The sequence below is a fragment of the Torulaspora delbrueckii genome, chromosome 7 (genome assembly GCF_000243375.1).
Source record: "Torulaspora delbrueckii CBS 1146 chromosome 7, complete genome".
NCBI classification, from domain to species: Eukaryota; Fungi; Ascomycota; class Saccharomycetes; order Saccharomycetales; family Saccharomycetaceae; genus Torulaspora; species Torulaspora delbrueckii.
In genome coordinates, this window is record NC_016507.1 from 574173 (window position 1) to 597200 (window position 23028).

At 42.4% G+C, this 23028-nt stretch overlaps 19 protein-coding genes across 19 annotated transcripts; 8 read left to right on the forward strand and 11 right to left on the reverse strand.

Moving 5' to 3' along the window:
* Nucleotides 1-500: 500 nt before the first annotated feature.
* On the reverse strand, nucleotides 501-1238 carry LUC7 (Luc7p; the record flags this gene model as incomplete). Its single annotated transcript, XM_003682832.1, has 1 exon — nucleotides 501-1238. The coding sequence occupies one exon, from the start codon at nucleotides 1236-1238 to the stop codon at nucleotides 501-503; it is 738 nt and encodes a 245-aa protein (XP_003682880.1).
* Nucleotides 1239-1678: 440 nt separating this feature from the next.
* On the forward strand, nucleotides 1679-2560 carry SRL4 (Srl4p; the record flags this gene model as incomplete). Its single annotated transcript, XM_003682833.1, has 1 exon — nucleotides 1679-2560. The coding sequence occupies one exon, from the start codon at nucleotides 1679-1681 to the stop codon at nucleotides 2558-2560; it is 882 nt and encodes a 293-aa protein (XP_003682881.1).
* A 101-nt stretch (nucleotides 2561-2661) lies between these two features.
* On the forward strand, nucleotides 2662-3255 carry IMP1 (endopeptidase catalytic subunit IMP1; the record flags this gene model as incomplete). The annotated part of the gene is made up of 1 exon (XM_003682834.1): nucleotides 2662-3255. The coding sequence occupies one exon, from the start codon at nucleotides 2662-2664 to the stop codon at nucleotides 3253-3255; it is 594 nt and encodes a 197-aa protein (XP_003682882.1).
* Nucleotides 3256-3275: 20 nt separating this feature from the next.
* On the reverse strand, nucleotides 3276-4109 carry SWP1 (dolichyl-diphosphooligosaccharide-protein glycotransferase; the record flags this gene model as incomplete). The annotated part of the gene is made up of 1 exon (XM_003682835.1): nucleotides 3276-4109. One exon carries the CDS (start codon nucleotides 4107-4109, stop codon nucleotides 3276-3278), a length of 834 nt encoding a protein of 277 aa, XP_003682883.1.
* A 96-nt stretch (nucleotides 4110-4205) lies between these two features.
* On the reverse strand, nucleotides 4206-4598 carry LDO16 (Ldo16p; the record flags this gene model as incomplete). Its single annotated transcript, XM_003682836.1, has 1 exon — nucleotides 4206-4598. The coding sequence occupies one exon, from the start codon at nucleotides 4596-4598 to the stop codon at nucleotides 4206-4208; it is 393 nt and encodes a 130-aa protein (XP_003682884.1).
* A 346-nt stretch (nucleotides 4599-4944) lies between these two features.
* TDEL0G03070 (uncharacterized protein) lies at nucleotides 4945-5358 on the reverse strand (the record flags this gene model as incomplete). Its single annotated transcript, XM_003682837.1, has 1 exon — nucleotides 4945-5358. One exon carries the CDS (start codon nucleotides 5356-5358, stop codon nucleotides 4945-4947), a length of 414 nt encoding a protein of 137 aa, XP_003682885.1.
* A 210-nt stretch (nucleotides 5359-5568) lies between these two features.
* TDEL0G03080 (uncharacterized protein) lies at nucleotides 5569-5985 on the reverse strand (the record flags this gene model as incomplete). The annotated part of the gene is made up of 1 exon (XM_003682838.1): nucleotides 5569-5985. One exon carries the CDS (start codon nucleotides 5983-5985, stop codon nucleotides 5569-5571), a length of 417 nt encoding a protein of 138 aa, XP_003682886.1.
* A 375-nt stretch (nucleotides 5986-6360) lies between these two features.
* TDEL0G03090 (carboxymethylenebutenolidase) lies at nucleotides 6361-7182 on the forward strand (the record flags this gene model as incomplete). Its single annotated transcript, XM_003682839.1, has 1 exon — nucleotides 6361-7182. One exon carries the CDS (start codon nucleotides 6361-6363, stop codon nucleotides 7180-7182), a length of 822 nt encoding a protein of 273 aa, XP_003682887.1.
* Nucleotides 7183-7992: 810 nt separating this feature from the next.
* TIF34 (translation initiation factor eIF3 subunit i) lies at nucleotides 7993-9033 on the forward strand (the record flags this gene model as incomplete). The annotated part of the gene is made up of 1 exon (XM_003682840.1): nucleotides 7993-9033. The coding sequence occupies one exon, from the start codon at nucleotides 7993-7995 to the stop codon at nucleotides 9031-9033; it is 1041 nt and encodes a 346-aa protein (XP_003682888.1).
* Nucleotides 9034-9065: 32 nt separating this feature from the next.
* Nucleotides 9066-9257, reverse strand: TDEL0G03110 (uncharacterized protein; the record flags this gene model as incomplete). Its single annotated transcript, XM_003682841.1, has 1 exon — nucleotides 9066-9257. One exon carries the CDS (start codon nucleotides 9255-9257, stop codon nucleotides 9066-9068), a length of 192 nt encoding a protein of 63 aa, XP_003682889.1.
* Nucleotides 9258-9432: 175 nt separating this feature from the next.
* On the forward strand, nucleotides 9433-11049 carry TDEL0G03120 (uncharacterized protein; the record flags this gene model as incomplete). Its single annotated transcript, XM_003682842.1, has 1 exon — nucleotides 9433-11049. The coding sequence occupies one exon, from the start codon at nucleotides 9433-9435 to the stop codon at nucleotides 11047-11049; it is 1617 nt and encodes a 538-aa protein (XP_003682890.1).
* Nucleotides 11050-11555: 506 nt separating this feature from the next.
* Nucleotides 11556-13295, forward strand: TDEL0G03130 (uncharacterized protein; the record flags this gene model as incomplete). The annotated part of the gene is made up of 1 exon (XM_003682843.1): nucleotides 11556-13295. One exon carries the CDS (start codon nucleotides 11556-11558, stop codon nucleotides 13293-13295), a length of 1740 nt encoding a protein of 579 aa, XP_003682891.1.
* A 454-nt stretch (nucleotides 13296-13749) lies between these two features.
* Nucleotides 13750-15084, forward strand: SUB2 (ATP-dependent RNA helicase SUB2; the record flags this gene model as incomplete). Its single annotated transcript, XM_003682844.1, has 1 exon — nucleotides 13750-15084. The coding sequence occupies one exon, from the start codon at nucleotides 13750-13752 to the stop codon at nucleotides 15082-15084; it is 1335 nt and encodes a 444-aa protein (XP_003682892.1).
* A 232-nt stretch (nucleotides 15085-15316) lies between these two features.
* FDO1 (Fdo1p) lies at nucleotides 15317-16276 on the reverse strand (the record flags this gene model as incomplete). Its single annotated transcript, XM_003682845.1, has 1 exon — nucleotides 15317-16276. The coding sequence occupies one exon, from the start codon at nucleotides 16274-16276 to the stop codon at nucleotides 15317-15319; it is 960 nt and encodes a 319-aa protein (XP_003682893.1).
* Nucleotides 16277-16690: 414 nt separating this feature from the next.
* On the reverse strand, nucleotides 16691-17321 carry RPS16B (40S ribosomal protein uS9; the record flags this gene model as incomplete). The annotated part of the gene is made up of 2 exons (XM_003682846.1): nucleotides 16691-17098; nucleotides 17298-17321. 2 exons carry the CDS (start codon nucleotides 17319-17321, stop codon nucleotides 16691-16693), a joined length of 432 nt encoding a protein of 143 aa, XP_003682894.1.
* A 733-nt stretch (nucleotides 17322-18054) lies between these two features.
* Nucleotides 18055-18776, forward strand: TDEL0G03170 (60S ribosomal protein eL13; the record flags this gene model as incomplete). Its single annotated transcript, XM_003682847.1, has 2 exons — nucleotides 18055-18058; nucleotides 18184-18776. 2 exons carry the CDS (start codon nucleotides 18055-18057, stop codon nucleotides 18774-18776), a joined length of 597 nt encoding a protein of 198 aa, XP_003682895.1.
* A 212-nt stretch (nucleotides 18777-18988) lies between these two features.
* RPP1A (ribosomal protein P1) lies at nucleotides 18989-19309 on the reverse strand (the record flags this gene model as incomplete). The annotated part of the gene is made up of 1 exon (XM_003682848.1): nucleotides 18989-19309. The coding sequence occupies one exon, from the start codon at nucleotides 19307-19309 to the stop codon at nucleotides 18989-18991; it is 321 nt and encodes a 106-aa protein (XP_003682896.1).
* A 372-nt stretch (nucleotides 19310-19681) lies between these two features.
* Nucleotides 19682-21115, reverse strand: SIP5 (Sip5p; the record flags this gene model as incomplete). The annotated part of the gene is made up of 1 exon (XM_003682849.1): nucleotides 19682-21115. The coding sequence occupies one exon, from the start codon at nucleotides 21113-21115 to the stop codon at nucleotides 19682-19684; it is 1434 nt and encodes a 477-aa protein (XP_003682897.1).
* A 203-nt stretch (nucleotides 21116-21318) lies between these two features.
* Nucleotides 21319-22728, reverse strand: TDEL0G03200 (uncharacterized protein; the record flags this gene model as incomplete). The annotated part of the gene is made up of 1 exon (XM_003682850.1): nucleotides 21319-22728. One exon carries the CDS (start codon nucleotides 22726-22728, stop codon nucleotides 21319-21321), a length of 1410 nt encoding a protein of 469 aa, XP_003682898.1.
* Nucleotides 22729-23028: the final 300 nt, after the last annotated feature.

Here is a 23028-nt window from a genome sequence, read left to right on the forward strand (position 1 = left end):
GAAGGCCCCAGCCTCTTTTCTGGTGCTATGTATTTCTCAATAACATCAGGTGCATGAAGTGGATCAAAGATGCCACCAACGTCCTTCTCAGCATTAGCACGAAGAAGGTGCTTTTCTCACATCCTGTTTGACGGTCCTGTGGATCTTGCAAACATCTTACACTTTTAATCATCTTGACATTATCAGAGGACAATGTTTAAATACGTTAAAATTTATGGTCAAAATTGATTTTGCTTGAGCCATAGGGGAGGAGGATCTACTCCAACTGCAAACAGTCATCTGAATAATATTTAACAATATTGTGGAAACATCGACGTGAGATTTAACGAATTCGAACAAGATGTAGGATTCAACTTTGAGTATGCGGACATTCCGCGGCGAGACCAACCCATAGCGAATTGCTCTCAGATGTTCTTTTAATAAGGCTTGAAATCGCGATAGTCTATCAAGTTCATGTAAAAGACATTGAATATGTGCAATGCTCCAATTGATCTTAATTTTTATCTTTTCAAGCGTTTTTTCATTACATCGTAATCTTCTCTCATCTTGACGTAACCCATGTGGATTTTGCCAAGAAAGTGGTCAGCTAGTCTTCTGTCTGTGTCAAGTCGTGAGAGGTAGGCTCCACATACCTCACATACTTGTAACTTTTGTTGCGCACTTTGACCAACATTTTCAGTCATATTTCGCACTTTCTTCCTGACTTCTTGCCTTTTCTCCTGCAATGCCTGGAGTTTGATGCTTTGAACCATAGCTTGTGATACTTCATTGGCTTTTAGTAGGGAATCTATCTCTTGAATCATCAGTCCGATCCTGGAATCGACTGTGTCGAGCTCGGTGGTCACTTGTCGTATCTTTTCCCTCTCTTCTGGGGTATGCTCCAACTTCTTCAATGCTAATGCAATTTGACCGTTACAATCGTTCACGAATTTGGCTAATATGGCATAGTACTCTCGATCAAAGTCAGGGAACGAAACTCCTCTCTTCTTCTCCTTCTCGTATTGCAACTTAAACTTGGCTGAGTGGATCTGTGGACATCTACCCAGTGTTTGTTTGGTTCCTTGGAACAGGTCATAAGGGCACTCTCCTACTAGGTATGATTTGCATAATCTGGGGTCATGTAATCCGAGGTCCTTTCTATAGTTGTTGTACTTGGAGTCACTTCTTCGTCCATAATGGGACTCTTTACCCATTAACTGCTCAAGCAGCTTCTTCTGCTCAGCTGCAGGGGTTCCCATCGTGGTTCTTCTGTTTGTCTAGCTCGTCTCATTATAAGGTCATCAAACTTACTTAACTTTTGATCTACTAGAAGCGAAAGCGATTTAGCGATTCAACAAAATACGGTTTAGCGATTGAACAAAATGAACAAAGCTATTTTACTCATACACTTTGAATCAATTATTTGTAGGGATGGTCTTGATAAGAACCTTTGGAAATATTGGCACTATCATGAGTGCTATCTGTAGCCGCTGTGAAGTCGACAACCCGGGGAATAAACCAATGTAAGACTGTAGAGCTTGAAAAATAAATCAATATGAGCTGAAGACATTGAAGATAATGCCCTTTGCGTAGTACAATTTTTATTTTAGAAGTTTAGTGCTAGCGGCATCTTCTAAACTAAAAGTGTCACAAATTAATTGAAATACAATTAAATGTTTTAAGAAAAGAGAACTAGGTAATGTTATCAAATGCTCTCTACAATGCTGCAAATGCGCTTTATGGTACTTTTGGTGCTGGGAAAAGACTAGATGAAAAGTCTGGTGCTGTTTTAATTATTGGTGGTTCATCCGATGGGCTGGGAATCGAATTATGTTCTACCCTGGCAATTGATGACAAAGTTTATATCATAAACATCGATTCACGCGACATGGAACTGATTTTAAATTTCAAAGATGCTGCTGTGGTTGCCAAATACTATAGATTTATTCCTTGTAGAGATTTATCCAATGCCGATCTTGTACTGGAAGCTTTAAACCAAGTCAAGAATTTAAAACTACCCATCACACTTTTCATCAACAATGTACAGGTTGGATTTAGGACAATCTACAGTAATAATTTTTCGATTGGTTACAGAGGTATTCCCAGGTTACAGCAATTTGCAAGCGCAAACGTAACCAATATCATGATTGCCACTAAATTCTTCTTAAATGAGATCGTCCCACAAACTGAAAAGTCGACCCATGGGAATGTCAATTTTTACATTGTGAATTTGACCACTGTTTTAACGTTGGATGCTCCTGAGTACGGCATGGAATATGTATCTTCAAAAGCTGCCTTAAATCAATTCCACGATGGTCTAACGTCCGAATTGGCGGTAAAATCAACCAGGAAGCGTATCAAGACCCTTCTAATTTATTTGCCACATGCGCCTAATGGCCATGCTTGGGAAATGATGAGTACCGACCTCTGCGAGCAAGTAGTCGAATGCTTGAAGATGGGAAGACGAGGATGTGCTATGCTACGCGCTGAAGACGAAACTGCATCTGGAGATTTACACGGTAAAATCCGTAATGGTTATCGATACAGGGCTGGGGGTTTAAAGTCCAAATGGACTACTTAGAGCTATACAACTTTATCGTTCATATAGTGTCAAAGAGTATGTTAATCGGCTTCAGTAAATCTGAAAATGAGCACTTCCCCCACAGCGTAAAAGGAACAAAAATGAATGGATTGCGAGCGTGGACAAGTACGATCTCGTATGCTGTTAGAGCGGTATGCTTTGTTCATATAGTGCATACTCATATCTATGAGTTTACAGAGACTAGAGGTGAATCGATGCTACCGACACTAGCGGCGACGAACGACTATGTACATGCGATAAAGAAACACAAGGACGGAAAAGGCTGTCAAATAGGTGATTGTATCGTTGCAGTGAAACCCAGTGATCCCGACCACCGAGTTTGTAAGAGAATCACCGGAATGCCAGGAGATATCATATTAGTGGACCCCAGTATGCGATCTAATGTCTACGGTACAGAACCAACGGTTCGATCGATTGAAGAATTGGATGGTTCTGTTGAGGACTATGATGAAAATTTTGATTCTTTCATAAAAGTACCCAAAGGACACGTTTGGGTCACTGGTGACAATTTATCACATTCACTTGATTCCAGAACTTATAACGCCTTGCCTATGGGGTTGATAAGAGGCAAGATCGTAGCAGCCAACGATTTCAACGAAAAATTCTGGGGTGGGTCCAAGGGTAATTTCTGGGCTTTTCGAAAGATTGAAAATACCTACATCGACGAAGAGTGATCTTTATACATTTACGTAATTCATGTGCATTTGAAAATTCTTAAGAATTTAGTACCCACCCATAGTGCTGGGAATCCCAAGTACAATGCCGCCAGAAGAGTCTCGAAGATACTTTTACCAATGTAGTATTGGATGAAAATGTACTCGAACCCAATGATGGACCCGATAAATGCAAAGAAATAGACGATATTGAAGTTGAGGGGCAAGTTCCCAAAATTCAGAGCACCAGAGGACATCAATGCGATGACGAGTCCAAAGACGACCAACGAGATGATAAAGACGAATACTTGAGCCAATGGCCAAGGAACTGTTTTTGGTTCAGGGTTGAACACATGGCGAATCTCTGGTTTGGCTTCGTATCTTACAGGTTCTGTATATTCCACCTCATCATTAAAGGTTAAACTCATATCAAATACTGGAACGAAAACATTATCGCTTTCAGGGCTAGCCAGGATCATCGAAACAGATATTGGCTCCTCGTCGTCCTTGGAATAATGCAACAACGCTTTAGGGATCTTTGAAACATCAATACTAAATCTGTACATTATCAATTCCTTATTATCAGTGATCTTTGGCTCATAAACAACCTCCAAACCACGTTCGGGCAATCCAACTAGTAATTCGACCTGTTCTGGCTTTTCAGCGGGACTGACCGCGAAATTGAGCTCCAATGACTCATCCTGAGCATTCACTTGAACGGGTTCTTCCAATTTCTGAGTTTGGGACTCAATATCACCAAGCAATATACCTCTTCTCTGAGAACCTGGGAAAGTCAAATGAACATTCTTAGCTTGCAAAGCGAGACAACTGTACACCAGTGCGCATAGCGCAAACAAATGTCTCATCAATTGCATCAACAATGGATATATGATACGAGATTTCTCTACTATATAGCTATGATATTAGGATAATAATCCTTCAATATTGGTCAAGTAAAATAATCAAAAAGATCATGACGTTACCCGCACGCCTGTTCGGCCATCAAATGGGCTCGATAACACGGTAGTACCGGTACCAGAAGTGCTACCAGTCCCTTGCTGGGATCCTGTACGTATTCTTGCCGAGGCATAATTCTTCATGACTTGCGGCCTAAGATCTGTTTCGCTCTTTCTTGTATGCTGGCCCATCTTGTTGAGCGTTGATTTTAAGCGATGGTCAGTCTTGAAATATATCAATTGGGCGAATTTAAAGGTGATATCACTGAGGAAACCAAATATCACGACGCAGGATGCGAATATGAACGAAACGGTCAGCAGTGGGATGATAAACACTGAGGCCACTACTCCGACAAAGAGAAATGCCAGAAAATAGACCAGAAAGTATAGAGACGACAGCGAAATCATCACGGCCACAAATAATCCCAATGGCACAAGGCTCGCGCACGATACAGAGACCAGAAAGATGGTAGAATAAGGTTTTTCTTTGAACCTAATGGAAAGGTTACTGATCTGAGTTTTGATGAGATTTCGCGACCTTCTGAGCAGGTCTGTAGACCACGACGGTGTGGAAAGGTGGTTGATGTTGTTTCTCTGGCTGTGGAGCGACGATCGGGGAATGGTGCGGCGGTATACATTGATTGCCAATCGTGACACAAACACGCGAATGCCTCAAATATGACAATGTTTGCAACCACAGATGGTTTCCTCCGATTGAATTGATGTTAGTAATACGAAAGAGAGCGAACATACTCTAACTGCGCAATTGAACATACCTCGTAGTCAAACGTGGAAATAATATGTTGACGTAAAGGATCGAGACCCAAATGTACTCAAACATCTTGGATTGTAATTTATCAAGTGCATCCAACACATAGAGTATTTTGTAACCCCATTTCCGACCTGGTTCGTACTCAATTGCAGCTACGGGAGCCGATTCCAGTACAATAGGTTCTTCTGGCACGCTCTCTGGCGCGGTCTCTGGCGTAAAATGATGCAAAGGTGAGTCACTTGGGGCCTCTTTAATCGGCTCCAACCCAGGATCGGGGAGTGCGGCCAATGTTCCACTACCACCGGCGCTCTTGCCATTCGATCGATGAAACGTGTGCCACACCCTGCTGTTATGTCTCTCCCTAAAACGAGGTCTCAAATTGACCACCGCTGCCATCGCAATCCACAAACGCACGCCCTACAACCACCCCAAAAATTCCACTCCCTAGCCTACTAATCCAAGGTAAGCTCTTCTTATAACCCGCTTCGCTTACTATGGTTGAACCTCATCGCTTTCTTTTCGCCTCCCTTATTGATGCGGCGTCACAATTTAAATTCCTGACGCTGAAGCGACGCTTATTAAAGAATGATAAGGTTTAGGTCCTACCTAGCGAATTAGGCCTTGACAGAATCTGTCCAAGGTTGTTAGGAGCCAAGGTAGGTCGCATACCGGTACTCTGAACCATTCCCGGTGTCTTTTCTTCCCTGATGGGTCGCATCCGTGACAGTAAATTAGGCCTTGACCGTAGCGTTGCCACAGGTGACGGTGGATTGCATGCTCAATTGCTGGCAATTCCCCCGTCGGCACCCAGAATCCACCGTTGTGGTACGTTTGTAAGTTTTTAGTCGTTATTGTGGGTTTCGATGGCGTGAGGAATAGTTTGGAGAGTAATCGTGAGAGTCCCGTGGCTGAGTTTCTGGAGCACAGTGTAGCGACTCGGTCTGGGGTTAGGTTCAACACTGGGTGCTTGCATGAATTTTCCCATTCTAGTAGCCGCGTTGAGACCTTGCTCTTTGTCGTCATACCGATTTTGCATAGAATGTGCGAATGGCTGTCCCAGGGGCGTCTTATGGTATTTGTTGGAGATAGTACTGAATCATCAATAAGTAGTCAGGGTAGTTTGCTGCGATGGCCCGCAGCTAGCGAATCGTAGAGGTTTCGGTATGTGTATACATAGATGTACCCTGGTTTAGGAGTGATAGTTTGGGTCGAAGTACGGTTCTGGGCCCGATGGTGATGGCAGTATTGATCTGCTAGTGCCACTTGTCTTTTGCATTGTAATCCCTTAGTGGTGATGCCTAAGACACCTCATCTATTGATGAGTTTGAATATCCTTTTAAAGTAGTGAAATTTTTCGACAGGGCTTCTTTTTACCTTAACTATACTACTGCACCAACGATGTTGATTACAGAGACCTACCACGACGTTGAGACCTCTAACGGTACCACACTTAGAATTTACGTGTTTACGCCTAAGTTGTCTGGATATCCCAATGCCAAATTCCCTGGTGTGATTGTTTACAGTGAAATCTACCAAGTTACGGGACCCGTGCGTAGGTTCGCACAGAGAATTGCCTCTGAGGGTTACGTTGTTGTGGCCCCAGCTATCTACCATGACTTTATGGGGCCCGAACCTTTGAATTACGATACAGAGGGTACCGATAAGGGGAATGAGTACAAGATTAAGAAGACTCTGGAGTCATATGATGAAGATAACAGATTATGCTGTGATTTACTACACACACTCCCACATTTTGACAATACCAAAATTGGCGCAACTGGTATGTGCCTTGGAGGCCATTTAGCCTTTAGAGCTTTGCTTGACAAGCGGGTCTCCTGTGCTACGTGTTTCTTCCCAACTGACATCCATTCCAGGACCTTGGGTTTGAACACAAACGATGATACGTTAGAACGGGTATCTCACGAGGCTTCCAGAGATCAAGAACTTGTTCTGATCTTTGGCACTCTAGACACACATGTGCCTAATGCTGGCAGAGACTTGATCCGTTGTACTTTACGTGAGCAATGCGTTCAAACTACGTTCCTTGAGCTCAATGCAGCTCAGCATGCCTTTATCCGTGACGAATCCAGCAAGGGTCGTTACGATGCTGCCATTACGCAAAGTTGTCTTGGATTCATGTTTGAACAGTTCAATAGAAAGTTGAAGACTAATTTAGGCGACTTTGTTAACGACAACGAAAATGTCGAACATGTATGTTAGTTTGAAGCACATCAGTCATAGCACTTGCTGATGCTGCCTGCCTAAAGTACATACTTTGTAATCACTCTGAACACTATTTTCGTGAGCTAGCGAGCTTCAGGATTGATTGGAGATCATCGGAAAGCTACTAACCCAGGTGGCATGTTCGGTCTCCTTTCGTCTTTTACCGTTTGTAGAGCAAATCTTCTTTAATTGAATGCCCTGCTTAAGTTGGAAATTGGTTCAGCAGTACGACTGGCATATTTTTCGTTCTCAAGGCCAAGGTTCCCACAAGATAGGAGCTATTTAAAATCTGACCAAACATATGTGCAGCAAGTGGTGATACCTTGATCATCGATTTTATTGTAACGTTTTTATTCTAACCTGGTTCAGTTTCATGCCACAGGCCTTTCCACTCGCGACACTATTGATTACTATAAGAATGAATTCAACCTTTTATTGAGTAGCTGGAAAACTGGACTAAAAGCTCTGGACTAATTGAAGAGTGCTAATTTAAAGCCTTGTTTTCGAATCAGTCCATATATTTCTTATCTCAACGTCACTTCAAGCCTGATAGCTCGATTTAAGCCCGTCTTTCGCCCAAAGTCGTCGAGCGCCTCACAAATATACTCTACAAAACAGCTCATTTTGCAATCAATCTCCAGTCCATGGCAATACGGAGCAGTGTCCTCTTATCTTGATGTTAGTACTTCAAACTCATCGTACTTCTGGCCGGGCGACGGACGATTTGAAAAATTTTCCAATTTATTAACAGTTTTAACCATTATCGATGGCTCATTACACCATCAAAGCATCAGAGAACCAGCCAGGATGAGACCTATTATGCTGGTTGGACATGAACGTCCACTTACACAGGTCAAATACAATAAGCAGGGCGACCTGGTGTTTACCTGCTCCAAGGATAACGTGGCGAGCGTGTGGTATTCGATCAACGGTGAAAGATTAGGAACTTTAGAAGGTCATACCGGTAGTATTTGGTCCATTGATGTTGATCAGTATACTCAGTGCTGTGTTACAGGCAGTGCTGATTACAGTATCAAATTGTGGACCGTATGCGATGGTCAAACCGTTCACACATGGAAGTCACCAGTGCCCGTTAAACGTGTAGAGTTCTCACCATGTGGTAACTATATCCTAGCTGTCCTGGATGATGTTATGAAATACATTGGGTCCATAAACATTTACCAAGTGAAGAGAGACCCAGAGACTGGCGCAGTCATTGAATGTATTGACGAGCCAGTTCACTGCATCGAAACTCACGAAGGTCTTGCAGCAGCTACTGTCGCTGGTTGGTCAACCGAAGGCTCCTACATTCTAGCGGGTCACAAAGATGGTCAAGTGAGCAAATACAACACCAAGAACTATGAATTCGAAGGGTCCATCCCACTACACACCTCTAACGTCAGTGATGTGCAATTCTCACCCGATCGCACATATTTCATCACCTCTTCAAGAGACTCCAACGCCTTCATCGTCGATGTCGATACACTACGTGTTCTAAAGCAATACGAAGCAGATTGCCCCTTAAACAGCGCATGTCTAACCCCCTTGAAGGAGTTTGTCATACTGGGAGGTGGTCAAGCAGCAAGAGATGTCACTACCACTAGTGCCCGCGAGGGTAAATTCGAAGCCCGTTTCTACCACAAGATCTTCATGGAAGAAATCGGGCGTGTCAAGGGTCATTTCGGTCCACTAAACTACGTCGCAGTGAGTCCACAAGGGACTTCCTACACTTCCGGTTCAGAAGATGGTTTTGTCAGAATCCATCATTTCGAAAAATCCTACTTTGACTTCAAATACGAAGTCGAAAAGGCCGCAGAGGCCAAGGAACACATGCAAGTCGCTGCCTAGCACTACTACAATTACATAGCACTAAAAAACTACTATTTCTTGTCTACTTTCTGTTGTTCGAGTGCCTTACGCTCATCTGCTGCCTGTTGCTTCTTTCTCAAGATCTCAGCGTCCGATTCCATCCGTTTTTTCGGGTCTCCGGCCTTCTTACCATTCTTACTATTCTCCTGTTGCTTCTTCAAGTTCTTCTGCCTTGCAAGTTCCCTCTGATTGCCTCGAGCCATCCTCCTTTGAGTCTTTAAATTGTGATACTAGCCGATACATCATTTATCGGTGTAAAAATATGCGAGGAAAATTTTTCAGAACTGCACAGTATATAAAGGCTTGGCTCATCGCATCGCATTGATCGGTTTTCTCCCACATTTTTAAGTGCTCAGTTAAGCTACGACCTATACGAGGATGTTGGCTCAAACTGCTAGACTGTTGGGCCAAGGAACGCGCGCCAACAGTGCCAGATTATTTACCCAAAGTACGAGGGTGTTGCAACAGCAGCAGCCAGCAGCTGCAGCTTCTGTTTCCAGAAGTTCCCTGTTCAAGCGTGCTGGTAAGGCTTTCTTGAAACTTACATTGTTTACTGGGTTGGCTGGAACTGCTTATGTTTCATACCAGCTTTATAGGGAGAAAAACCCTGCTCCTCAGCAGCCTCAGGCTGCTACTTTCCCAAACGGTTCTCCACGTAAGACTTTAGTGATTTTAGGTTCTGGTTGGGGTGCTGTTTCTTTGTTGAAGAATTTGGATACTACTCTTTACAATGTCGTTGTTGTTTCCCCAAGAAACTACTTCTTGTTTACCCCTTTGTTGCCATCTACGCCTGTCGGTACTATTGAGTTGAAATCTATTGTTGAGCCTGTGAGATCTATCGCTAGAAGAGCTCCAGGTGAAGTTCACTACTACGAAGCTGAAGCTCTGGATGTTGACCCAGTGAACAAGACCGTTAAGATCAAATCTGTGAACACTGAACATGAATACCAATTGGATATGAAATATGACTATTTGGTTAACGGTGTTGGTGCTCAACCTACCACGTTCGGAATCCCAGGTGTTGTTGAAAACTCTTCTTTCTTGAAAGAAATTTCTGACGCCCAAGAGATTAGAATGAAGATCATGACTAGTATTGAAAAAGCTGCTTCTTTGGCTCCAACTGATCCAGAGAGAAGCAGATTGTTAAGCTTCGTCGTTGTTGGTGGTGGCCCAACCGGTGTTGAATTTGCTGCTGAATTGAGAGACTATGTTGACCAAGACTTGGCTAAATGGATGCCTGAATTGAGTAAAGAGATTAACGTCACTTTGGTCGAAGCTTTGCCCAACATTTTGAACATGTTTGACAAATCTTTAGTTGATTACGCCCAAGACTTGTTCAAACAGGATAGAATCGATTTGAAATTAAAGACTATGGTCAAGAACGTCGACAAGACTCATATCACTGCCAAGTGTGGTGACGACCTAACTAAGGTTCCTTACGGTGTCCTTGTTTGGGCCACTGGTAACGCACCAAGAGAAGTCTCCAAGAACTTGATGGAAAAATTGGAGGAACAAAACTCTAGACGTGGTCTATTGATCGATGAAAAACTACAATTGATAGGTGCCCAGGGTTCCATCTTCGCCTTAGGTGACTGTACTTTCTACCCAGGTTTATTCCCAACTGCTCAAGTCGCTCATCAAGAAGGTGAATACCTTGCCAAGGTTTTCAAGAAATTGCACAAGATTGATCAAACCAAATGGGAACTTGCTCAAGACAACACCAACGATCCAAAGGCCCAAAGCAAGCTCAACAGATTGGAATCCCAAATCCAGCCTTTCCACTATGAACATATGGGTGCCCTCGCATACATTGGTTCCGAAAAAGCCATTGCTGACTTAGCTGTTGGTGAATCCAAATACAGATCCGCCGGCTCCTTCACCTTCTTGTTCTGGAAATCCGCCTACTTGGCCATGTGCATGTCCTTCAGAAACAGAATCCTTATTGCCATGGACTGGACCAAGGTCTACTTCCTAGGAAGAGACTCCTCTGTTTAAACTATATTCTTCATTATATAATTCTTGTATTAAAACTCTTCATATTCACGTGACCGCTCCGGATGTTACTATTTGGCACTGTGAAGCCATCTATTGACAAAGATGATCCTTGATGAACAAAGTCTATTGACCATTAGCTACTCTTTTACGTGTTTTTAAATTGCTTAGTCCTTTGTGGCATCTCAGGTTTGGTAATAGAGTCTTTGGTACGAATTGTTTCACGCATAGGAAGTTGAATTGAAAGTGTGCAGTTTATGAATGGCTCTATGACTATGGAGACTGCAGCAGATCGTGCCCTAAAGCTTCCGTTGGAGTCGCCTTTTGACCCAACAGATCATCATCACCCTCATGGACACCACCATCATTCACATCATGTGGACCACAATGGCGATGAGTTGGATGCATCAAATGAACAGTCGAATGAAGAATTGGAGGGCGCCCAGAGGAATAGTTCTGAACAAGCTAATCATTACGAACAACAGAAACTCGTTTCATTGTCGCCAGCAATGGGACCTTCTTTTATTTCTACTAATGAAGGTAGCCCTGATACTTACAACGATGAGAGATCAACTACACCCGGTGGTAAGAAGAGAAGTAGTAACTCTACTACCGATCCGTCATTGACTGCAGCTGCTGCTGCTGCAGTGGCCTCTATACAGGACGTTTGGTCTGAAAACTTCAGCGAACCATTACCCACTAATAAGGAGGAACGTATACAACAGGCGCTAGAGTTTATGCGTAATGAGAAACATGCACACGCGGCTGATAAAAATATCAAGAAACACTCTTTGAGACAAATTGCATTGTTCTTTCAAGTACCCAAATCGACGTTATACGATCGGCTGAAGAATAAGGTTACTTTGACCATCGATGAGAAGATTTCCGTTAATGGCGGACCTGCATTGGCTAATTCTTATTCTGTATCTTCAAGGGCGCATAGTCAACAGATGAAAATTTCGCTAGAGAAAGAGGAATTGTTGCTGATACAGACGCATAACCTCTGTCACGCCCAGGGGAATACCTTGAATTTGACTCATATAAGAGACTTTATCACGTCATTGGTGGACGGAGTATCACTGGGGAAGAAATGGGTTCACAATTTCACTAGACGTCATGATAATTCACTGATATATGGGACTTTGTCTAGTCGATTCAACGTGCGAATGGTGAATTCCAAAAATTGCAGGTGTAATTTTGAGTATCTTTGGAGATGCTTCGTTCCATTATTGCAGGAGAACATTAAGAGCTTGCCCCAAGATGAACCCTTCTATTACATAACCAAGACATGCGTTCACCAGCCTAGCATGTCGAGCATATTCACCTGCTTTCAAATATCGCCTGCAAATTTGTCGATAAAGGTATACGGCAAACCACATTTGGTCATATTCCCAGATTATTTTGGGAAATCATGTTTACAACGAGATACGCCAATGGGAAATGGACCTGAGAACGAGGCTATTGATCATGAAGGTTTAAGGGATGAGGAATCGGCATTGGACTTAAAGGTAAACAAGCAGGAAAAGTTACAAAAGCAACACAAGATAGACAAACTTAATGAAGCCTTCACGAAGCTGTATGCTAACGTCTGCATAAAAAATCAAACGGATTCCAGCTTACCTCCACTGGTAATATTCGAGGGCTTCAACGAGCGGTATAATTGGGATCCACTAATTTGTAAAGATATCGTTCATTTGGGGAGATTCTTGGCCGTACCCTGGAAACAACAAATCTTTCAACAGAGTATCGCAAAACAACTGATAAATCTCGTCGACAATGTCGCCAGAGGCTCATCAATACTCGGAGTCCAGTTATCAGAAATGGATTTAGCACTGGATCATGTAGAACTCGACTTAACTGATTTCTCGGCAGAATTGAACCAACTTCTCCAAATGCCAACAGAAGCTACTCCCCCATCAGAAGAGACTCAGGAACCCCCACAGGATAGCGACCTCAACGTGTTCACATCGTCACTTCGATCACCGCCCCCTCAGGACCACGACGTCGAGAACAATTTCCTAAGCAAGGCCACACAGGAGCATCACCAAGAAAAGGAGCAGCGGCAACAACCGATCGAAACAGCTGCCTCTGCAAATATATTTGAAAATTCTACATTATCACAATTGCAAGATGTCATTCATTTAATAGACACGAATGAATCGGAGCTATACAACGAGCTCGCGGAGCCGTCATCCAAGGCAACACTAATGGATATATTCACCAAGATTAAAGGAATACTGCCGCAATGACTGCTACTGCCAGCTGAACGTATATATTCATGTAAATTCGTAATAGGGCCAGTCGCGTCACTTAAGATTTTACTGTCTCGCGCATAAAACATTTGTTAGAGGAGGAAAGAAGGTGTAACATGATGATAGTACTAAAAATCACATCGACCATCCAGCGGTCATAATCCCCAGAACTCATGCGGTTTCATTGATGTTATTCTGAGGATTATTACGGTTCAAGTCACGTGGCGTTTATCGTCTTGTATGATTTTCAGTGGCAAAGTTGAGAACGTCAATTCGAATGGAGAAAACGACACGACCTTTGACGAAATAGTTGTTTATTGTTTATTCTTGAAGGGTTCGACGAGGACCTTACGTTTCGTTAGCGGCTGAATAGACATCAATTTGCTTGTCTTTTCGCTTTCCCATAACTGTGCTTCCAATTGGTTCAGAAAATAGTGGTAAACAGATAGAGATGTCGCACGAAGGAGAAGAAGATCTACTGGAGTACTCCGACAATGAACAAGAGATTCAGGTAGACTCTAAGGAAGCTGCCAGTGCCGAAGTGGCCAAGGAGACTGACGCTGAGGCTACTGGTGAAGCCAACAATGCGGATAATGATAAGAAGGGCTCTTACGTGGGTATTCACTCGACTGGTTTCAAGGATTTCTTGTTGGAACCTGAATTGTCCAGAGCTATCATTGATTGTGGTTTCGAGCATCCTTCTGAAGTTCAACAGCACACCATTCCTCAGTCCATTCATGGTACCGATGTTCTATGTCAAGCTAAGTCTGGTTTGGGTAAGACTGCTGTCTTTGTGCTGTCCACTTTACAACAATTGGACCCTGTCCCAGGAGAAGTTTCTGTTGTGGTCATCTGTAACGCAAGAGAGTTGGCTTATCAAATCCGTAATGAGTATTTGAGATTTTCCAAGTATATGCCTGATGTTAAGACTGCGGTTTTTTACGGTGGTACTCCAATCGCTAAGGATGCTGAGCTTCTAAAAAACAAGGAAACCGCTCCTCATATCGTGGTTGCTACTCCAGGTCGTTTGAAGGCTTTGGTTAGAGATAAGTTGATCGATCTTTCCCACGTTAAGAACTTTGTCATTGATGAGTGTGACAAGGTTTTGGAAGAATTGGATATGAGAAGAGATGTTCAAGAAATTTTCAGAGCCACTCCAAGAGATAAGCAAGTTATGATGTTCTCTGCTACTCTATCGCAGGAAATCAGACCAATTTGTAGACGTTTTTTGCAAAACCCATTGGAAATCTTTGTCGACGATGAGGCTAAGTTGACTCTACATGGTTTGCAACAGTACTACATCAAGTTGGAAGAACGTGAGAAAAACCGTAAGTTGGCTAAACTATTGGACGACCTAGAGTTTAATCAAGTTATCATCTTTGTGAGATCTACTTCAAGAGCTAACGAATTGACCAAACTATTGAACGCTTCTAACTTCCCAGCTTTGACTGTCCACGGTCACATGAAACAAGAAGAACGTATCGCTCGTTACAAAGCTTTTAAAGATTTTGAAAAACGTATCTGTGTGTCCACCGATGTCTTTGGTAGAGGTATCGATATTGAGCGTATTAACCTTGCTATCAATTACGATCTAACCACTGAAGCTGACCAATACCTGCACCGTGTCGGTAGAGCTGGTAGATTCGGTACCAAGGGTTTGGCCATTTCTTTTGTCTCTACAAAGGAGGACGAAGAAGTTTTGACCAAGATTCAAGAACGTTTTGATGTCAAAATTGCCGAATTCCCAGAGGAAGGTATTGACCCATCAACTTACTTGAACAATTAGGCGCACCGATCATCTTCCTGATAGTCGATCTAAAAACAATCTTGAGAGATAGGACTCTGTATTATGTAAGTAATTATTGCAATAGAATTATTGTGAAACACTTTTTCTAAGTATTTTTTAAAGTTAAGTGAAAAGAACAAAAGGTTAATTTATTTCATTATATAGAGAATAGTAAAAATGATCTCCAATGCCATTCTTAAATTTCTTAGTTACATAAAATGGGTTCATCATATTATCCAGAATTTCTTATGACTCCATTGAGCGTTCTGAAACTTCTCATTTCTGGTAGTTCAATTGGCGCATCCTTGGGTGTGTCCGAACCTTTGCGCCCTCCGAGCGGAGCTCGAGATAATTGACCACCAAGAATGGGTGCATGAACTATCTCTGGATCTGTTGTATTATCTGCCGCCTGTGGTATCGTTTGATTTCCTGAATCATCATCCACTTCTTCATTTAATACTTGTGACGCGAGAATTCCAAGAGTCTTCAACATATCAGATGCCTTTTCTTTGTAATTGTTCGACGGTACGTTTCGCGCAGGTTCCTTGGAAGTAGAACCTGGTGTTTGACTTGAAGAGCTTTCTGTACCTGAACCTTCATTGAGAATTCTAGTCAATTTATTGATTTGCCTATTTTTCTCCACAATTCGGCTCTTATACTTGGCGACTTTACCTTCTTTAATTCGTAAATTCTCGACTAGCTGTTGATTCTCTGCTAAAAATTGACATTTCATTCTTTCATATTGCTGTTTCTTTAAATTCTCCTCTACTTCATAGGTCGATTGAATATCATTACTATTGGATCTTAAGAGCATATTTTTCAATTTCAATTGTTGTATCTGCCTCGTGGAGTCATCTAGGACTTTCACCAAAGAACTTATTGTGTCTATAATTTTTTCCTCGGTCACCACCTGCTTCTCATCGTACTCATGGTCATCTAAATCTCGAGATGGCGTTTCGAGACTAGATTTATTGAACGAGAGTCCTGAATCTTCCAAATTATCAACTGTTCGCTCATCTATGGGACTCTTTACCAATCGTGAGTTCAATTGTCGAATAAGTGATTTAGCACTGCTGATTGCTTTATTCAGTTCATCTGACCTCATTTCATCTGACCTCAGTTCACTATCATCATACCTCATTGACGATTGAGCACTTATCGTGGTATCCCTTACAGTATCCTCACCAACCATCGGTAAATTGGAAGCGTGTATGAAGGTATATCAGTACTGACGCGTAATATGAATACTGGTCGAAAACTAATCCTGAAGCGCTCTTTCAGTTAAGTGTTAAACCAACAATTTAACTTTCACCAGGAGACTACTATAGCAACAGCCTTGGGCCTCGTAATACCTGTATGAACCCTGAGGCTATGTTAAATGGGTGTCGCGTCTTTGTTTATAGTTCGTGTTTCCTATCTCGTGACGCTCAACGCGTCTGTAATTTAACAATACTCCATATCTAATGAACAATAAACTAACTAATTAGCTAATACTAGTTCTAATAGTAACGTTCTACCCGTAAGATTAAATTATACAGTGTATGTAAGTAAAATGTTGTACAGCTGAGAAAACAAGACACAATAATGCTTTGGTGTAATTGTCTTCTTAACGGTAAGACTTTTGGAATCTAGAACGAGCACCCTTACCACCGAATTTCTTTGGTTCGGATCTTCTAGAATCAGCAATCAACAAAGTTCTGTCGTAAGAGGTGAAAGCCTTCTTCAATTCGTTCTTGGATTGTTCATCAACGTATTTTTGGTGGTAAGCGACCAAACCCTTAGCAATGGCTTGTCTGATGGCGTAAACTTGAGAAACGTGACCACCACCGGTGACTCTAACTCTGATGTCGATGTTGGCGAATTTGTCCAAACCAACCAATACTAATGGTTCGTAAACTTTGAATCTCAAAATTTCTGGTTCAACCAAAGTGATTGGAGAACCGTTGACCTTGATCAAACCCTTACCGGCCTTGACGTGGGCAACTGCAGTAGCAGTCTTCTTCTTACCAAAAGTCTATAACAATGCGTTAGTAAATTGTACTCTTGATTCGTATTTTGTATTTTAGGAAACAGGCTGCATGATAAGCTCTACTATTTTCTTTTCATTCCAATGGTATCTTATCATGGCATTTCATAAGTTGAATATTCTTCCACCTGGTATACGCTGTTTCCACACACACACACACACACGCACAACTTCATTTATAACATACTTGGACACTTGGGACAGCAGACATCTTGCGTTTGATCTCTTAATATGTTCGACTCTTTAACGTTTCAACCTCTTTGCAAATAAATCACATATACCTTGCAATATTTCACATAAGGTGTACTACAATGATGCGATCGTCTCCTCCACCCAACGAGTGCTTCCACTCTCTGCCTACAGATGTCGAAGCGACACTGGCACTCTACCAGGAGTTAGGCCAACGAGCCTAGCTCTAGGCAGAACAGTCTCCGCCTAGCTCAGACGAGCTTCCAAGGCTCCCTCCCTCTATGAGCGAGATGAAAATTGGACAGACGCAGAAAAGTTTTTCAAACGTGTCTGGGTTGGGAATGAAAAAGACAGTCATACTAAATGTTTCAAATGACTGTTTATTATTATTACATCCAGACCCCCAGAGATAGTTGTTAGACCCGAACACCAATTTTGAAACTTTTTCTTTGAAAGCGCGCGGGGGTAGTGCGAAAGCTGAAGCTGGAAGGAGAGTTAGGCAGGCCGATGGTGGGTCGGTTGCAGAGCTAGGCAGAGTCTCCTTCTAGCAGTTGGTCTAGGTTTCATGGAAGCGTCTGCCTGGAACAGTATGGGCTTGCTGCTGTTGGGAGGTGCTTACTGTAGGCGGAAACCACCTCGAGTTAGCACAGACAGCTTCTAGTAGTAATGGTAGGTAATTCTGAAATTTCGATACTTGAAGAGTGTTTTGATTTGAATTTGTAGTTTGAGCAAGGTAAAGAAGGAATCAAGTAACAATGGGTATGTGAAAATGAGGATATGAACCGTGGTGTAATACATGTCAAACGAATGAACCAGTTAAAGATGTGATATTGAATTATAAACGGTAAATTCATGAAGAAAAGTTTACTAACAATACGATATAGCTATCTCCAAGAACTTACCAATTTTGAAGAACCACTTCAGAAAGAACTGGCAAGAACGTGTCAGAGTTCACTTCGACCAAGCTGGTAAGAAGGTCTCTAGACGTAACGCCAGAGCTTCCAAGGCAGCCAAGATTGCTCCAAGACCATTGGATCTATTGAGACCTGTCGTTAGAGCTCCAACTGTCAAGTACAACAGAAAAGTCAGAGCTGGTAGAGGTTTCACTTTGGCTGAAGTCAAGGCTGCTGGTCTAACTGCTGCTTACGCTAGAACTATTGGTATCGCTGTTGACCACAGACGTCAAAACAGAAACCAAGAGATCTTCGACACCAACGTCCAAAGATTGAAGGAATTCCAATCTAAGATCATTGTCTTCCCAAGAAACGGTAAGGCTGAAGCTGAACAAGTCATTTCTACCGCTGCTTCTTTCCCTATTGAGCAACCAGTTGTTGATGTTGAAACTAGAGCCGTCGAAGACCAAGGTGAATCTGCTTTCAGAACTTTGAGATTGGCTAGATCCGACAAGAAATACAAGGGTATCAGAGAGAAGAGAGCTAGAGAGAAGGCTGAAGCTGAAGCTGAGAAGAAGAAATAATCTTTGTCAATCATTCTCCAATTTCTCTTGGTATGTTTTATGTACATTGTATAATGGGAAGCCATCACTTAATAACATCTCTTTACTGTTATTCGTATTATAAACATTATAACAACTATTGCATACAATTTTTCATACGATGCAATAGGACACGATATGAAAAGAATCCGTCAAATTAAAATTGCTTAGATAAACTAGGTAAATTAAACATCTTAATCGAACAAACCGAAACCCATGTCGTCATCAGACTCTTCCTTGGCTTCTTCTTCCTTTTCCTCTTCAGCTTCACCGGCAGCGGCACCGGCAGCAGCACCACCGACAGCGGCAGCTGGAGCAGAAGCACCAGCGCTGAAGTTGACCAACAAGTCCTTCAAGTTTTGACCGTCCAAAGCCTTGGTGAAGATATCAGCCCAGATACCTTCAACTTGAACCTTGGCAGCTTCAGTCAAAGTCAACAACTTTTCAGAAGTGATTTCGATGTCGGCATCGGCCAAGATCAAAGCAGCGTAGGACAAAGCAGATTCAGTGGACATTTTTTCTATTTCAATGAGGTCTTGGTAATAAAGATAATCAGTTTAAGCTTCTTTGATAATACAAAAAGCAGACTATTCCTTTATGATCTCTTTTTAAATAAAACTCTTGACCAAGAAGATGGAAATTTCATCGATAAATGCTTATAAAAGCGATGAACTTTGGAAATTTTGTCAATTTTGCAAAAATTGCGTGGTCACTTTGAACGCCCTTGAAATACTGCTCGTTTTGGGTGATGAAAGGTCGGAACGTCAAAATAGCCCGAGATGGGCGGTTAAAATAAAAGGATAATACCGTTGAACTTTTACTTAAAGCATGGACGTAGTAGTCGTGGCACATATGTAGATTCGTATATCATTTCTTCGTACTGGTCGTTAGCGTGAATTGGACTTCTTCTGGTTCCGGACCTCTTCGTCAGCAATACTTAGTCTTATGGCTCGAGCTAACATTTCTTCCTCCAAGTCTTGAACATCTCTGTTGCTTGATGAGTCATAATTGGATCCACGCCTTGAAGGGTGGTCAGGATCGATGAGTCGATTGCTGACATGGATGGCAGTGGCATTAGCAGATCTTCTAGCTAATCTTGCTCTTTCCTTATCCAATTTCGCCTTCCAGTCCGGCCGGATCATGTCTGAAGCTACGACATCTGCATTGTTCTGCGTTCTAGAGCCACGACGCTCTGCGCTTGGTTCAATATCATTGTTTGAGGGTTCTTTTGGTAGTTTGTACGTAGACGGTTTCATTCCGCCAATACCGACTCTTCTATCTGCCTTAGCTTCATAGGTGACTGCGAAATTTGGAGTCGCACAGTATGCGCAATTGGGTGGATCGGAAGTCAAGAGGTTTGGATCCTTTTCATCATCATTGGTGACTGGTTGCGTCGGGTCTACTTCGTCATGAGGGAAGTGCGGTTCAGCTCTCTTTATCTGGACAAAGCATTCGGTGCAGATCGGTTGCAAACAACAGTTTGAGTAGTTTAATGGCTCCGGATAATATAGAAAGCAAATGGGACATTCTGCTCCATTTTTGTACAACGAGTATTTCAGATCGTCACTTGCAAGGAAGGAATTGTTCTTTGATGTAGAATTAGGCTTTTTAGACTCCAGTTTTTGTTCCAAGAAATTCTCATTTTCTATCTCTTGCCAGATAATTCGCTTTCTATAAAGTCTTGCCTTGAAAATCTTGGACCTCATACGGCGTTGCTCTCTCTTGGACAAAGTCTTATCGATCAATTCATCGAAATTTGTCTTCTTTAAATTACCAACTGCCACGTCCTCATATTTCTCCAAATTTTCATCGAATGAAGCATGCAGAGGCAGACCATCAACAATTTTGATCAGTTCCTCTTTGGTCCACGATTCATCGAAATCCTGTAAGGGTGTGTAAAAAGGCGCCAGTTTCCGATCGATAATCAAACTTCTAACAACGTCTGCATCGTAATCCAATTTCTCAAACCCATAACATCCATATGGGGCCAAAAATCCACCATCTACAGTCTCATCAAACTTCACCACCAATTGTTTAGCATGGGTCTCTTTCGCTTGTTCCCTCTCTTTTGTCGACTTCCTCTTAGACGGCTGCGAGCCTCCTACAGAATCGGCCCTCGACCTGCCACTGGTACTCAAAATATTCCCAACCAGTGAAGCACCTCGACGACTTCTAACATTATACTCTGCATTCCAAGGTGGGATTCTATTGCCTGTTCCAGCGCTCGAAGCACTCATAGACCTGCCAGAGCTGGTCCTATAATTCCCGGTCTCCCCGGGACCAGAAGTTCCATCACCAAGTTTACCTGGTGCATTTCCCATATTTTCGCACTACTTTCCACTGCTCTTAAGCCTCTTAAGACTCTTAAAGTGGTTTGATTTGTTGAGTAACTGTTGCCCCTAATTAAAGTAGGCGCTTCATTTTCGCCTAATGGAAAACTCGACGACTCTCGGAGTTATTTTCACGAATTTGAATTATTTGAAGATAAATTGAAGAAAATTTGAAAATTACATAAAAAGTTATACTAGGCTTCTGCCCTCAATTGCTTGGTCAAAGCATGAACAGCGCTCACTACTCTCTCGACAAGAAGATCAACTTCTTCCTTTGTAATGATAAAGGATGGTCCGAACAGGGCGATATCCCAGTTACCACCGTAATTATCTGCACCACTTACTCCCATGATATTGAACCCATTCTCTAAAGCGATGTCTGAGAACCTGGGGCCAACTTTCTTTTCGGGTGGGAATGGTTCTTTAGTCTTCTTGTCTTTAACAAATTCGATGGTCCAAAACCCACCTAGACCTCTGACGTCACCTACAAAGTTGTTTGGATCATCCAATAAGGCTTCTTGAAGCTTCTTACCCAACAAGTTACCATTCTCGAACACATTCTTGGTCAGTCCGTTCTGGAGGATTTTCTGCTGAATACCTAAAGCAGTTCCACAGTTGAAGGCATGCGAGTGGTATGTTTGTGCTCCCAGAATCAAACCACTCCCATTGACATAAGCATCAAGAATCTTGGGGCTAATTAGGACACCTGCGATAGTAACGTAACCAGAACCCAGAGTCTTACCAACAGTTTGAATATCTGGACCATCTTCCGGTGCCAGGAAATTCTCCCAGCAGTTGAGTTTACCGTTAGGATTAGCTCTACCGGTTCCACACATGACCTCATCCAGCATAAACACCACGTCGTATTTGTTGCATAGGTCACGAATACCTTTCAAATAGCCCTTTGATGGGACTGGAGTACCGATGGAACTTCCTGGTAAAGTCTCCACAATAACCGCCGACACTGTTTCGGGGTCATTATCCAAAATCATCTTCTCCAAAACGTCCAACAATCTTTGTGAGTACTCTTCTTCTGTTTCACCTTCTTTCATGTCCCTATAAGGCCAGCAACGGGGCATCTTTAAACACACTTCTTCTTGGTTGATCATTAGATCCTTGAACGGAGCACCTCGAGGCGTATTTCCGATCGAAATAGCACCCAGGGTGAAACCATGGTAAGAACATTCTCTAGAAATGACCTTGGTCTTTTTTGGCTGGCCCTTTTCCAACCAATATTGTCTGATAATCTTTAATGCATTCTCATTTGATTCGGAGCCTGAACAAGTCCACAATGCAGAGGCGAATGCACCAGGTGGTGAGTTATCGATGTAAAATTTGGCCAATTTTTCAGCTGCTTCATTGGCAACAAGACCGGGATAACTGTATGTATGTTTTTTTAAAGCTTCACTGACAATTTCTGGCACATCTGGATCACCCCAGCCCAAGGACGCAACCGCAGCACCACTAACAGCATCAATAACATCTCTATATTCCTTCCCGTTTTTTTCAATGGTCATGAAAATACCTTTACCATTCTTGGCAAATGCTTTTTCTTTACCAACGTAACCTTGGAACACTTGTGATTTGACGGGAGTTACAGTCATTCTTATGGAATCCTCAACTTGCACTATTGCAAACTATGCAAATACCTCCAACAACGTCCATTGCTCAATGGCACTCTGTTTAAATAGTTATTTGAATGAATCCTGTGGTTTATCTAGCTATACCTTCTTCGGCGCTCGATATACGAACTGCTGCATTTAATCTTTGCCTACAGCTGATTATCTCCTTGCGGTGTCTTATCAAGAGATTGTAAAAAAATTAGAGTAATTGCAGCGCCATACGAAGCTCGGCGATCGATTTACTATTCATTGTTGTTCATTAGTCTATTATAAATATCTATT